Source organism: Micropterus salmoides, unplaced genomic scaffold (assembly GCF_014851395.1).
Source record: "Micropterus salmoides isolate LMB-PRFRI ecotype aquatic unplaced genomic scaffold, ASM1485139v1 Ms_hic_scaffold_9, whole genome shotgun sequence".
Taxonomy (NCBI): domain Eukaryota; kingdom Metazoa; phylum Chordata; class Actinopteri; order Centrarchiformes; family Centrarchidae; genus Micropterus; species Micropterus salmoides.
In genome coordinates this window covers 31,218,022-31,233,732 of record NW_024044681.1, presented here as the reverse complement: position 1 = coordinate 31,233,732, position 15,711 = coordinate 31,218,022, and the positions used below count along the sequence as shown (strand labels likewise).

General features: G+C 38.9%; 1 protein-coding gene across 4 annotated transcripts in view; it reads left to right on the top strand.

The window, feature by feature from the left end:
* The window catches only part of camkk1a (calcium/calmodulin-dependent protein kinase kinase 1, alpha a), a 70,269-nt gene extending 55,935 nt beyond the window's left edge, over nucleotides 1-14,334 (top strand). For 2 of the 4 annotated variants that reach the window (XM_038707489.1, XM_038707487.1), the window contains 8 exons: nucleotides 1,226-1,425; nucleotides 2,559-2,612; nucleotides 2,937-3,010; nucleotides 4,844-4,931; nucleotides 6,929-7,057; nucleotides 8,608-8,711; nucleotides 11,002-11,049; nucleotides 11,447-14,334. In XM_038707489.1, coding sequence (XP_038563417.1) covers nucleotides 1,226-1,425; nucleotides 2,559-2,612; nucleotides 2,937-3,010; nucleotides 4,844-4,931; nucleotides 6,929-7,057; nucleotides 8,608-8,711; nucleotides 11,002-11,049; nucleotides 11,447-11,519 — 770 coding nt within the window. In that variant the 3' untranslated portion in view covers nucleotides 11,520-14,334. The other 2 variants (XM_038707488.1, XM_038707490.1) reach the window with 2 other exon arrangements.
* The last annotated feature ends 1,377 nt before the right edge of the window (nucleotides 14,335-15,711 follow it).

Below are 15,711 nucleotides of genomic sequence, written 5' to 3'. Positions count from 1 at the left end.
AAGTAGAAACTGCAGAAAAAGAAATTACCAAAACTCAACTCATTATGAAATGTTGTTTCATTATTCATTTTCGTAATAACACTTTCAATTGTACATTTTTATTTCATTATAGATATTCTAAGTGTGTTTTTGTAAATGATGAGCTGAGTTTTAATAATTTCTTAATTTCTTTTCATAAATGTTTGTTTCATTTATATATTTTACAATTCATACGACTATTTAATTTATAATTATTTGTTTATTTATTTAATATTCAGCACGTAGGGACTTCTGTTGACCTTCTCTTGATGGAGACGTTTGCATCAAAATGACTGAAATAGCATGACTTCCAAAACCTAAATCAGCCTAAATTATAGATATCCGTAGTCATTTTGTAGGTTCATTGACGTGTGTTTTTAATTGGAGTGTGCTAACAATGTTTAATTGCCAAGGCCTTTAATAAGTCAAGTGCTTCATGTTTTAATAAGACCTCCTCAAACTAGAAGGCAACACTTATCCAATCAGTGAAGTGTCCAGGGCTTAGCTTCAGACGGCTGTGGAGTGTTAATGCTCAGATATTTACTTAATTTTCAATCTAAGTTCACAGCCATCACATTACGCATTTTTCTTAAAACAAATCATTATGACACATTATTTTTCTGACCATTAGAGCAATGTAATTTAACAAAAAACACAACTTAATGCACCTTTCTGTGTTATTTTAAATATGTTTCTGTTTATTTTATGTATATAATTGTAGTGTGCGTGTCCATATTAGATGCTGGATGCATAGTGGCTGGGGTGTTTGTCCAGCAGGTTGGCTCAGACTGATTTCTTGCATGATATCTTTACAGCTTTTGGTCAGATTGAACACCTCATTTGCTGTGGATATTCATGTTCCCCACAGCATCATTCCTTAATGAATTTGATTTCAGTCAGTTTCCTGACTGTCTGCTTGGCAACAAACGCACTTTATGAAAAGCATCTCCAAAATAAATGGCTTACTTTCCATGAAATTTGTTCCGGATTGTATAGACTCCAGAGGATGATTGGTAAGAAGAAATATAAAAATCTTACTGGCAGATTCACACTTCCCCCGAGGAGATGCCTCCTTTAGCTTCTAGTCCTTTAGGACAAAAATATTTTTTTTGCCCCACTACTGGTAAGGGTCAAGGAATAATAACATCATCAGGACTTAGTAGTAGTTCTAAAAATCAACAGTTTACTTTCCTTTTCTACTTCTCAGTGCACTACCAGAAGATTGTCCATCGGGACATCAAGCCTTCTAACTTGTTACTGGGGGATGATGGCCGTGTGAAGATAGCAGACTTTGGGGTCAGCAACCAGTTTGAGGGCAACGATGCTTTGCTGTCCAGCACTGCTGGCACTCCTGCATTTATGGCACCAGAGACCCTTTCAGACACCCGAAAGAGTTTCAGTGGAAAAGTGAGTAAGCTCTTGATTCATACATAAATGTGAAGTGCTTTATCTGTGCCAATCTGGGATTCAGTGAGTGTGCCTGAGTATGAACTGTACTGTGGTTACAGCAGCTGCCGGCTTAAGCCTTAACCTCATGATTTAAAAATGAGAACCATTAAACCAAGATGAGTTTTTAGACCTTTGGCGGCCTGCTAATCCAAGGAGCGAATTGTCATTTTCAGTCTTTTCCCCTGTGTGTTTTCTGGTTTTAATAACTAGGAAGCCAGCATTACAGCTGAGAGCAGCACCATTACCAGAGTCAAGATGTGGAATAAGGCTATCGGTTTAAAAAACAAACAACTTACATTGATGCTTTTACAGTCAACCAGTGATCAGTCATGTTTGTCAGGGATAACCCACCACTCCTCCATAATGATTCACTTGATTACCACCTCCCTTTACAAAAAAATTCACAGTATTGGCAAACCAATCAATCACACATTAAAAATTTAATTACTAGTGGAGGACATGATTGAGGTAATTCCTCCATATTTCTTGCAGAATGAAACATCTGTTGAGGCTTGCGAATCAACTCCACCAGCTGATTTACGAACATCACCATTACCAATGGCAAGGAAGGACCTTGCGTGCTCATGAAAGAGTGGCCAGAATAGAATATTTGATTGCAGACAGAAAGGATGTAAGAGGCATTCAAGTGCCTCAACCTGCTTTTTCCTCAAGCTTTCAAGAAATATATTCAGTCAAACTGGTCCCTTTTTCTTTGATTAGTCATGCATTCTTCCTGATTTCGATTTGTTCCAGCCATGTTCCAGACAGCTTTGTGTCCATTATGCACCAACATTTTTGATTTTGGTGTAAGTCAGCAGTGAGATATTTAATATCTGACACTCATATGTCACTTAAACCCCCTCAGCAAATCTGTAGCAGTGAAATAGATTACGCAGGTTCGGAGGACAAGTTTTATCATTTCATATCTATCAAGGAAATGTGGGAATAGTTTTGCTAGAAATTGATTTCCAGGAGATCGTGTTCGTTTGTGCAAGTAGGTGTGGATCGCTGCAGTGTCTTTCTAGATGCATGTTTTTCAGTCTGTTTGCCATTATGTCGCATTTAATATCGCTACTGGCACTTTCTTACAGGCGCTGGACGTGTGGGCCATGGGAGTTACTCTCTACTGTTTCGTCTTTGGGAAGGCAAGTCTGCACATTTTCTGTCTCTCAGTCACTTATCAACATCTGGTCCACAAAGGCAGCAGTAGAGGCTGGGATAAGTGTTAATTTCACACACTCTTATTCTAGTTAACAGCACCCACCGGTATTTTAGTAGGAACACTATCCATCACCCATTTTTTTTGTTTGATACAGCAGCCGTCTAGTGCCATCATTTATTTTAATGAGTACTAGAAGCTGTTTTCCTGTTGTTAGTTGTCTTTAGGGATACAGATTTTCTCTGACGCGGTAGTAATTCAGTGCGTCTTCCTTGTGTTTTTCACTGTCTTTCCTCTGCTCTACCTGCAGTGCCCGTTTATTGATGAGTACATATTGGCTTTGCACAATAAGATAAGGACTAAGCCTGTGGATTTCCCAGAAATGTAAGTCCATCTCCTGCATCCTTCCCTCTCCTTCACTTTATTAAAAGAGACAGCCACCTCCAGTCTCCAGCTGCAGTCATTGTCTTCACCGTTTGCTATCTTCTCATCTGCATCATAGGCACAAAACCTTTCTCTTCTTTTTTTTCTTTTTTTCTTTTTTTTTTTTTTTCCAAGTTACAAATTGCACGTACAAAAATATAAATAGCTTGTTCACAGCAGCCAGTGCACAGCAAATGTCACCTGTATGTGATCAAAACAAGCATTGAAAAAGCAAACGGGGGCATCAGTGGCCTGGACACATACAAGCCCCTGTGCTTCCCGTATCTCCCTTTTGGCTCAAAGGTTAACAAAAAATATGGTCTCCTTGGCTGAATAACACTAAATGCCAGAGAACAAGAGAAAGGGAGCCAGGAAGAGGCTGGCCGTGGTGATAGACTGAGGGAACACACTGATGAAGTATAAACACAGCACATGTGGAGGGGCGATTAGTGGCAGTTGGGATTATGTGTCAGGACAGGGTGTTATGTTGTTAATGATAACCCTCTTCCCCCAGTGGGCTCAAGAGACTGTGCGGAAAGCTTGTTCATTAAACATCACCCTCCTCCCGGCCAGAATATCACATCACCTAATGGAATCATCTCCACACAGTACCGATCAATGACAGTTAGTGGTGCCTTGTTGTCTGCACCGATGGCCGTTATACTGTAGGTGTATTTAATGTTGCCACTGTCATTATGATCAGTCGCTGAGCTCATGTAAATTTATTTTACTGAGATACTAATGACTTGTACTCCTTTCCATGTGTCAGTGAAATTCAACATTGAAATTCATAAACATGGCGAAACTCAATTATTGTTGCTGTCACAGTTTAAAATATTTTAGAGCACCGACTTCACATGCAATAGCTAAGCAGGACAAAATGTCCTAAAAATCAGTGGTTCCCAAACTTTTTTGTCAGACGTACCCTCACAGCCTTGTCAGATGAACTCAAGAACCCCCTCACTGACTTTACCATTTCCCGATAGCCATTGTCGTTAACTATTTTATCCACTCATTTGAGCTGTTTTAACCATTTATCCATTACTTTTAGCTAAGTATTTTAGCTTGTTTGCTGACTAGTTTTCACGCGCTGTCAACACATTATATTAAGATGTTACAGCTGAAGTTTTTTTTAATTCAAACTGTGATTTCTGTTATATTCAGATAAGTTTAGCTACTCCACAACCTTCCCACGTACCCCTAAGCAACTGCAGAAGTACCACCTTAGGGGACTAGCAGCCCTTGTTGCTATAAATTTAACCACCTGCTAAAGCAGTTAAGATCAGTGGAACCTACCTCAAGGGTTATACAACATAAATCTGAGGGGTCATGAGATAATTAAAGGGATAAGAAAGAAGAATAAATCTTTTTAAAGCGCGTGAATTAATCCAAAATTGTAACCTTAACCCTTAAGGTAGGGGATGTCACTGCACATGTGTGGCGTAGCGTGTGTAACCTCCCACCCCCCCCAACCCCGAAACACACACAGATTCGACTATAGGCAATCCCTGACAATTCAGATTCAACTATGAAAATCCTTAGTGGGGGTAACTAATCTTTGCCTTTTTCTTGGTGAAATACTGCGCAGCTTTACCTCATATGGCTTCTAAAAATGACTGATATCTGTGTATTTTCTTTGGTTTTGAATTCTTCACAGCATGTGATTAGTGGTTGCAAGTAGACACAGCTTCTTTTTAAGTGGTCCCAAGATTGGGAAACACTGTTTTTAATTACCTCTGGGCCTTACTTTGAAATGAAACATTTTCCCAAACCATTATGTTGTGTTTCCTGCAGACCAAAGATCAGTGAAGAGCTGCAGGCTCTGATCTTGCGGATGCTGGACAAGAACCCAGACACCAGGATCACCATCCCTGAGATCAAGGTAACATAGAGAACAAAGCAAGCCATGGTAGAATGAGACCATGTGGTTAGTCACTTATGGTTTCAGGAGGATCATAACAAGGATATCATAGTTCATTGTTAGACACAACCCGACTGTGCTTTTCTCTCCTGTGATTGGCTCAGAAGACACTGACCTCACTGCGGTACATACAGTAGGGCTCATTAGGCATGTTTTGTTGCTTCAGGACATGATGAAACCTGTTTGTCCCTGCTTCATTTGGTTGCACGGCCTTCAGATTCACCTCACTCAATTATTGGAATGACGCTTTTAAAAACAAATACCATGGACATTTTCAAAGACATATGCAAGTGCGTCTTCCACAAGCAACAATAATTGCGTGTGTTTTTATGCCTATTTGAAATTACGCTAAGGCATTATCTTTTAAGATGAATATAAAGTGGCTCTAAGCTGTTGCACTCCCTCTTAAAGTTATTTATTCTGTCTGCTAGACTGCATTGTTTATACCCCCACTGTACCGGTGCCTTCTTTTTTTTTAATAACCTCTTACCTTTGTATGTTATTTTATTGTCTGTTCCTTAACATTTAATGTTTTTGTCTGTCTAAACTTGTATCCAGGCCATCCTTTTAAATAAGTGTCCTGCTGTTTAAATAAAGGTTTAATGAAAAATTAAAAAATAGAAAGCTGTACTAGAGGGCAGGGAGGTTCAGGACCAGCCATGGACAGATGACATTCCCCACTCCCCACCATGTTTCCATGACACAATCTAATCATGTGTCAGTGAGTCATTTTCTCACCAAAGACTCTGTTTGTGTTTATAGGAGACAATTAGGCTGCCAGGCATCGTGCATATCCTTGTGCTGAAACACACACACACGCTCACATCTCTTACTTGATAAGAGTTGCAAAATACAGCTTAGTAAAAGCCTTTAAAGTCTATCAAGATAACAAAATTCACTGAGGAGTTGTAATGTAATATTTTAATCAAATGCAATTACATTGTAGTTTAATTTAAAGAAAAGGCTGATTTTAGCTCTTTTGCTACACTGTTTGTTTAGTTGCATTATTACTGTCCAAAGTTTAAAGCCTGTTGTATTCTTTTCCAAAAAAAACCAGCATGCAAATTTCGTAGTGATCTATTAAGTCTGGGTGACATGTTTCTTATATATGATACACTGTAGTTGTATTGTACAGTATTTACTCATGTTTGAGTAATGTTTGCTGAAAATTACAGTGCCAAACTGTTATTATTTTTTTTTTAATTAAAATGTATATTTTCCAGCTACCTCACCTGGTAAAGCATGCTTACCGAGGCTAAGTCCTTACTGCAGGGCCCAGGTTCCATTTCATCCTGCAGCCCTTTACTACATGTCATCCCCTCTCTCTCTCTCCCACATTTCCTGTCTCTCTCTTTAGCCGTTATATCAAATAAAGGCAAAAATCCCCCCCAAAAATCATCTTTAAAATAAAGATTATACTTGTGATCTTTTTAAAGATCTACATGTTCAGTAGGAATAAATGGGCTGGAGCTGAAATTCACAGACAATGAATGTCAGTATTGAGAGTCTTTGTGAGATGTGTTGATTTAAAAAATATATATATATAATTTTGTCATTGTGAGCAGCAATGAAGTATGCTTTTAGTAACTTTAACTCTTTGCAGTTTGTTTTTTGTAGCATAACAATAGTAATCAAAACAGATGGCTGCCTGGCTGGTGCTCAGTGCTCATGTATACATCCACACAGTATGCCTTACTTTAGAAAATTCTCAGTAATAATGTAAAACATGCATGCTGTGCCTTACAAGGGCTAAATCATGAATAAAAACTGCAGTCACCCTGTGGAATATTTTAAACATGAAGCCACTTGAGAGCCAGACTTCCTATAAAGAAGTACAGCTGCAAACTATTGTACTTTACCTGTGGAGTGTGGATAATAGAAACAGTTTATTATAGGCTGGTCATGATGGTCGTGAACACTGTCATGTCATATCTGTTTTTGTGTGTGTCTGTCTTTAGATGGACCAGTGGGTGACCCAGGGAGGCACTGACCCCTTGCCTCTAGAGGAGGAGCACTGCTCTGTGGTGGAGGTGACAGAGGAGGACATCCAGAATTCAGTCAAGTTTGTTCCCAGCCTCTCTGCAGTGGTAAGAAACCCTGAGTGTCCTCCATTCACCAAGCACTTTTATGTCAAATTGATACATTTACACTCATCATTTCCAGGAGCGGTAAAGCCCCAGGAGTAGCTGCTCCTTAACAACCGCAGTCCTCTGTTAACCACAGCAATGCGGAGTGATTTTAGATTTCAGAAGGCAGCCTTGTTCACCTACATAGACGACAAGGTTGCCTCTTAACATTGTTCAACTCTAAAATGCCCCAGTTTCTTGTACTTTAAAAAGAATTTCTTGTGGTTTACCACCATTTCAACCCATTTTTATAGAACGATAAGGTTAAATCTCTGCTTTAGTTGCAGGTGTTCTTCACATAACCCATAACACACCACTGCAAAGGAAAACCATTCCTAATTGGGGTAAATTGACATTCTACACCAACTGTTTTAATGTTGCCTTCATTTGGAAACAAGCACACATACAGGCTGTTTACAGCTTGCATAAACATGCGTCTTGGCTGATCTGATCACAAGTGGACAGCTCAAAAATGTCATCTTACAGGTGAATTTTGTTTGTGGAACTTGTGATCAGTTTGCAAAACACATGCTAGCCAACATGACACATGGAATTCCAGTAATAAACAGCAGCAGTGATAATGCTCCACTAGAATAGCCAGTTAGCAAGTTAGCTCTTGCAGGTAGTAAGAAAAGAACAAACTTGACGGGAAAATGTGGGTCCCGTAAGTAAACTCTGAACCATGCGTACACACATAAAGAGGAGAAATGAGAAACGGCGACTCACATGGCAGAAGGATGAAACTATTTGAAATGAATAGGCCTACTACTGTTTAAAATAAATCAAGCTTCTCTGTCAGAATTTGCCTCCTTTTCTTCCAGCAGTCAGGACGTATTAATGTTAATGAGGGGCGTTTCACTGACCATTTATAGGCAACTATGGGCGTTTGAAGGGTTGGACATGGAGCTCCCTCACATGCGCCACATTTCAAGTTGATTGTGATTTATAAAGGGAGACTATTTATTATTATTATTACTATTTTTGGCTTTTGGGTGCCCGTACACTTTTAGTGAGGATTCTATGCACAGTTTTATAAATGAGACCCCAAGTCCTAAACCATCAATGTTTCAAGAGCCATATATGGGTTTTTGTGTTGGGTACAGAACACTTGTGGATCCAGTAGGTGTCACCTTTCAGCTTTGCGTCAAACGCTTTTTAGGTATAACCTTTACTCAGGTGACAGGTGTTCCTGGACGGAGGGGAAGCACCCAACACAAAAACCCATATGTTGCTCTTACAAATATATTGCACAGGTTATAAGCACAGAAGCCTGTTAGCATTAAACACGTTTAGCATTCAAATAACGTTAGCATATATAGAATTCCTGTTTAGAGCAGAGAAGTCGTGACCTTTTGCTGGAAGTGTCCCATAAAATATGGCAGTGTCCTGTAATTGGAAACTAAAAGATGTGTTCTGTGCAGTCTATGAGAGAGAAATATTGCAGGCGCTGCAAGTTTCACAATGATGTCACTCACATCTTGGTAACCAGCTTGTGTTTGTGAATGTTCCAGATCTTGGTAAGAGCCATGCTGAGGAAGCGCTCCTTCAGTAACCCCTTTGAGTGTCCAAGCAGGAGAGAGGAGAGGTCCATGTCTGCACCTGGCAGCCTGCTCATGTAAGCACACATTCCAGCTGGCTGACAGTCATCTATGCCCAGATCTCCCATGTACACTTAATACTTGCTCATCCCATCCATGAAGATAAAAACCACACAGACCCATTCTTATTGCAGATATTGCTTGAGATTCTGACATAGATCGGTACTTCACACCTGTGTCCTCTTTCTGCTGTATTAGTTTAACTAGCATTCATTCCTGCAGCAGCAGCTGCTGTTGCTTTGGGTTGCCATAGCACCATAATTCATTCTTTCATTGTATGCTGTGGAGCTTACAGCTTTTATAAGTGTTTCTTTGTGTGTTGTTTTCAGCTTTCAAGGGTAGAAGGATTCAGAGTGACAGAGAATGACACAGATCCACCAGTGCCTCAGGCTGGCCTTGGCTTTTCAGTTACATGGATTGAAAGCATCACAGAGGAAATGGCCAATCGTCTTATCCCATCGTGCAATTTCAGCATATACAGCCAAGGGCAAATTGGAGCATCTATAGCTGTTCCCTGCTGTACTGCAGGGCACCCTTAAGACAGTAAACTGTGTTCTGTGTCCAGCAGACTTTGTCTTGAAGATGGACCACTGTAGTGCGTACTGTGGAGAAGACTAATCTCCTATTGTTGAGGTTTTATTAGATGGCTTCTCTTCTATCTGGGCTGAGGTTTCCCCCGTTACACTCCAGGTAGTCACAGAGCTTGTGGGGAGTTTAAAACAACACTGCCCCCTACTGGATAATGAAACAACAAGGCTTTATACAACTGCTGTGCACTCACAGTAGCACGAAGCCCGGAACAGGAATGTTCAGTCTACAGATTCACTTCATTGCACTTCATGTCATCATGTATAATAAACCTTGTTGATTAATGGGAGGACTATAAAAATAGCCCCTAAACAAGACCCTTATGGCTTACATATAGAATTGTACCATCAGTTTCAGCCACTTTTATTTTGTAACGTTGTCAATGTATACATATGGTCCCATCAACAACATGAGCCTCAAGAGATGCTCTATTTCAAAACCGAACTGCTGCTAAAGCTTTCAAAATAAATTCTGAATGGCAGGTGGAAGAAGTGAATGACTAATAGTGAAAGATAATTAGCAAAGTACTATAATTTCCTTCAAAGTAAAGTCTTAAGAAAACAACTATGGTCAGAGTAATTTGTAGTTTTGTAAAAGGCTCGAGAAGTACTGCTCACGATAATTAAACTGAATTAGAATGCGAAATTGGTGCAGTGTGCCTTTTTAAAATTTTTTCCAAAAATGATGATATCATTTTAATGTTTATTTTGTGTTGGAAGCATAGACTGTATAAAATAAGTGGACATTTGTGATGTCACCCATTGGTCTGGACTATCATTATGAAGCCTCGAGTTAAGGGCATTTTGGTCGTCACCATTTTGTTTGTTTTTTAACTAGACATGACCGGACAAGACCATATTTGAACGAGAGGGTGGAACTAGCTAGCTTGGTTAGCAGAATGCATCCATAATTCACATTAACTGTAATTTTAGTGTGATGCTATTTTGTCTAGCATAAAACAGACAACAAAATCTATCTCCCGGAAAAAATCAACAGCCGAATCCTTCGTGTCTTTTAGTACAACAGACATTTTTAAGCCACCAGAATGTTACAATTAACTTTCATGAACTGAAAACACAGTGTGAAAGTGCAGTGGATGCAAGTCGTCTCCATTCTGATTGACAGGTCACCATGGTAGTGACCTGTCAATCACAAGGTAGCTACTCTCTAAAACATACCCTTCTTTATTGTCTATTTTCCTCTAAATGGGACCATAATTTACTGAATAAACATCATCCTGTACAGAAGAAGACATGAAACTAGTGACTGAAACCATGAACTCATCAGGAAAGTGTTTACTGAGGTAATAAGTCAAGTATGTAGTAGGGCAATGTTGTCATAGACTCCAATGCAAACGGACTTCTTTTTGCCCCCTGCTGGCCATTAGAAAGAAGGCACTTACGCATTGGGTTCAATTTTCAGACCCGGAGGTTGCAGCTTGGTTCGCAGTAAAAAGCCCCAAAATATTTTCTTTATACTGGAATATAAAGAAAACCTGGCAAATCCTGAGGTCTTAATAAAAATAAAAATAAATCAATTATCAAAATTGTCATTGATTATTATGCTGCGCTTGAAGCAACACATAGCACCTTCATGTTGAGATGGTGAAGTGTGTACGGGGGAGGTCATCTCCTTCTGCGACCATGTCTTTGACCCCACTGAGGTGACCTTTGCCCTCTCACCTGTGACTTTTCCATCTTTTCTCCCACTTTGCTGCAGGGACTCGTGGCCCTTCCGGCCCTCTTTAAAACTTCACCCCTCACTCAGGTAACACTTGCAATACAGTCTGGCACACTGTCTGTCCAACATCTACCAGCCGCTGCGCTCATCATCATCTTAGACTCCAGAGCTCTCACTTATCCCCATCATGAGAAGTGACGGAGCAGCCCTTCCCCAGCTGTCATCTCAGAGAGTGTTGTCATCTCCCTGCCGCTGTCATTTAATGCTGTGTTGCATTGATAATGCATTTTTTTGTGTTTTTAACATTCATCATGTAACAGAAATGGGCAACCAGCTTCTACCCTGCTGCGTCTGGAGAGATGAAGCACAAGCTTAATAGTATAAGCATGTAGATCTCCCTCCTTACTGCGGTTGTCCAGCTTGAAATCATAGAGAGAATTGCTGTTAATATTGACTGCTTTCTCTCTTTTATTTCTTCTTTCAGAAAGAGCAGCACAGGAGATGGACCCAGAGAAGGAGAGCTGGAGGACCTGCACGAAGACGAAGCCTCTTCTTGAGTGTTAATAACACTCTCGTCAATAGAACTTTGTCTTCAACTCGCCCCTTCATCCTCACATCTTCCTTAAATCAGTGACACACTACAAATGTATCATCAGAACACTGGAGAGACTCGAGCTTTTAAATCTACTATATTGATAATATTCAGACATGTATGCTCAGGCTTGCTTTCGTTTTAGCTTTCCCCCATTTTCCTTCTCCAGTGTGAGACTAAGTTTTATCCACAATGTCGCTTGTCTTAACTGCTCAAACACTTACTGTTGTGACTGGCATCAGTGAACCAGTGAGAGGAACTCTTCTAAATTTCTGGATCATTAACAGTTTAAATTATTGTTGCAGGACAAGGACAAGAACATGTTTGTCATCTGGCATTACACTATAATGTGAGGATATTTTTATCATTTACACATTTGCATGAATTCATAGGCCTCGTCACAGTCATTGGTATAGCCAGCCTGACATAGAGGAAAACAAACCCTCTTCAATGATAATCACAGCATGTAAATTATACTATATTGTTGCTTCATTGAACCATAGGGCTTTTTATTTATAATCAATGGCCAGTCATTTTGATACTGTACAGATGTCTTGAGGTATCATATGTGTCATCATACGTGTTAGTGTCGCACAACACTACTTTTTGTATTTGTGCCATCAGTAGCTTTTACTTTGGAGCTGTGTGAGAAAGTTCTCTAACAGGAAGGAACAGAAGTCAGCTGTATACGGGTGATTACACAGAAAGGACAGAGGCTTTGATATGCTTGTTGAAATGCTCAAAGTGACTTTTTCTGCTGTGTGATGTGTAATTATTTTTGTGGTATAAGTCATTTCACGCTTCTCATACTCTGTTATATGTTGCTTGTCTAATGATTTCTGTTCTGTTTGATTTCATGTCAAGTAACTGTGACAGGAATTAGAGCATTTCTAATTGTATGTTCTTTGATGGTGAGTGTGAACAGACTGAAATACTTTACATATTTTCCTTTCCAAATTAGAATGTAATTTTATGCAATATTCTTGGATGCGGAGCTGATTTAAAGGTATGAATAATCTCATCCAAGTTAAACATCACTGAGTGCTCTTACGTGAGAAATTGAATCTGATCCAGGCTAAGGGACAGTACACTGACACTTATCAGTGACAAAGTTTTTCTCTTTCACTTTCTAATGCATGATAAGAAAAAGTAAAACAGTATGCACATTGGTGGCTATTGTGAAAGTTATTATTCCATAAATATGCTATACTATATATATATATATATATATATATATATATATATAATGTATAGTGGTATATTAGAAAATATTAATTAGATTAAAGTTAAGGTTAAATTGGATTATGCCACCAAAAAATTATTTTTGTTTTGCCTTTAATGAGTTGTAATAAGCCAATACTATATTTTGAGATTTTAGGGGCACAGTGTTGCTTTATCTGTATTCTAGTTGTCTGAAGAAAAAAAAAACATTTTAATGCTGGGTTGGGTCAAGTGTCAAAACTGAAATTGAATATTCAACTCCCCTCCTCACCGCAGTAATTTATGTACAGTCCTTAACTAGGCGATGTACCAACTAGCTATGCAAGTTTGTAGAGCTGGGCAAGCTAGTTAGTTAGCATGCTAACTCTGTGAGATCACAAATGTTTGGATTGTAAATTAATGAAAAATGTTTTTTTTTTGTGTGATTTTAATCTTTCTTTGCCATGTATTTGTTGGTTATGTAAAAAACAAAAACTAGTCTGTGGGTTGTTTTGTCTCTGCTGACTCAGATCAACAAGAACATTTCTGCCTCCACAGAAGCTCTGCTTCAGATAAATGTTTATATAACTCCATTTTGATTCTATCTCCCTCTTCTGCTGGCCTGGTGCGTCACCCTGTGAAAGAAAGTATGTTTGGCTGAGTGCACTGATCACTTGAACCATGGTGAAAAGGAGCATTTCACTGTCATGATTAGACCCTGGCTGACAACAACAACACTTCCCCAGCATGGCTGCTTAGAAACAGGGAGTGTGGCGCTTCGCATTTCCTCTATTAATATTGCCCCCAGTCCTCCAGGGCAGGATGCTAACTGAAGCAAAGAGAATGGAGATGGACTGGTTGAATCTGAATGGGAAAGCATTACGCATACGGTTACTGAGCCTCTGTGTGTAGGGATTTATGTTCATAGAGGCTGGGTCTGTATGCATACAAGTCATGAATGCTATTTAGACATTCAGTTGTCAACTTTATTTTCATGTGGGTGCAGGAGAATGTAAAGCTTTACATAGTTTTAGTTTATTGTTGTCAGTTGTCTTGTAAAAGGGTGGTACGATACATGTTAAATTAGGACAAATAAAAACCTTTATGTGTCTGAAATGTTGTATATGCAGTTTAATATGAAATTAAGGTTTGTGGTCATTTGTTTAATATGTTTCTTTTGTTTCTGTCACTCTACTGAGGATGATTGGAGTGAAAGTACTGAGGTCTGTTTGCAGGGTAACCTTCAATGAAGGACTGTTTGAACCAAAAGTCTGAAATTGTGTGTTTGTATTTTATTTGCTTAAAAACATGACATTCTTATGTACTTAGTATGTTCTATTTTATCTACATGTTTCCAGCTTTACAATTGAGTGTTTGTACAGACATTTGTCAGTGTCAGTGGTGCAATATTGTTGTCTTCTATCTTTGGTGCATTATTGGCTCATTCCCCTGCTGCCATGGCAGGCCACTCCTTTCATCTGTATTCTAGTTGTCTTTGTTGAAAAAAACTAAAATAATGCTTGAATATTTGCACTATTCCACTTACAGTTTCATAATAAAGTAATTGTGACTACATATAACACTACTGGTACCTGCCAGCCATTTAACATTGTACAGTTTATGATCAAGGAAACAACTGTGTGGTTCACCTGTGAAAGACCATATTTACTGTGTATCGTATTTTCTCAGTCTCCTGTGCTTTTTGAAGCATTACTCTTTGTCGATCTGCATGTCACAACATTGCTACTTGGGTTTTGAGAAGTTTTACAAATGAAACTCAAACATGTTTCCATTTTGCAGTCCTGTCTGTATCAAAATGCTGTTAACAGCTACAGTAACAAGATTGGTTTGAATAGTTGCTTTTATTGTGCACATCAATGTGATAACAGAATTGTGAATATTGTATTACTGGGCCTAGGGACTTCTGGATTTTACTGCTGAAATGATGCATAATGCTAAAACACTGCAAGCCCACTATGTGAGCTCCGAGTACAGGAGTAGTCTGCAATAGCTTTGTGTTCAAGATGTTCTGTAGAGAGACGGTGATCGTTGATCACAGGCCTCCGACTATAGGAAAGTCTCTTCATGCGACCCAGCCACCAATTAGTCAACAGTTAATAGTTTTTTTTATAGTAATAATTCACTCTGAAAATGTTGTCACATTTTTCTGTTGCTCTGTTAGTTTTAACCGCACATTCTTCTAAACTTCTAAACCGATTTCAATTACATTTGGTAGAAAATTAGACAAACTGTTTCAGGTGCAGATTATATTGCTTGAGAACGTTTTCATGTTATAATTCCTGAATGTATTCTTTTATCCTGATTGAAGACGTGTCAATCAGTCCATATATGCCACACCCATTTCCACCTACAGGGATTCCTGCCATATTTAGTTTTTTTGGCAAAAACACTCATACTACAGTTTTTTTTGCCAGTCTTTGCCAATTTGTTACATTTACAAAATGTACTTTTGGTAGTTTTTTGTAATTATACCACTCACAACACAGTGCAGTTTCAACTACATATAAATGCCATGTGCGCATATTGATGAACTCTGGTCGAGCCTTCTAAATTTAACTGAATTTTTCTAGAGGTTTTACTGCAACACGATACATTTAAATGGCCATAACTTAGTGCTCACCTGTATGACTCTGTTGCAATTCTTCACAATTCATCCTTGTAGAAAGCCCTAATACTTACAGACTTTATGTAGTCTCCAAAAAACAGCCCAAATGTCTATCACTATTTTGATACAGCTCTGGATCCAGGTACATATTAAATGCCACTATTTTGAAAATATAAAATATACTGGATTGTGCGGCCTTGGCAGAGATCACTCTAAATGCCTTCTAGCTCAGTGTTGTTACTGTAGTGAAACACAGAAGAAAAATCAATGGGTGCAGTTGCTACAGTCGCAGCACAGGAAGTGAGTGACAGGACTAATTTCTCATAATTTC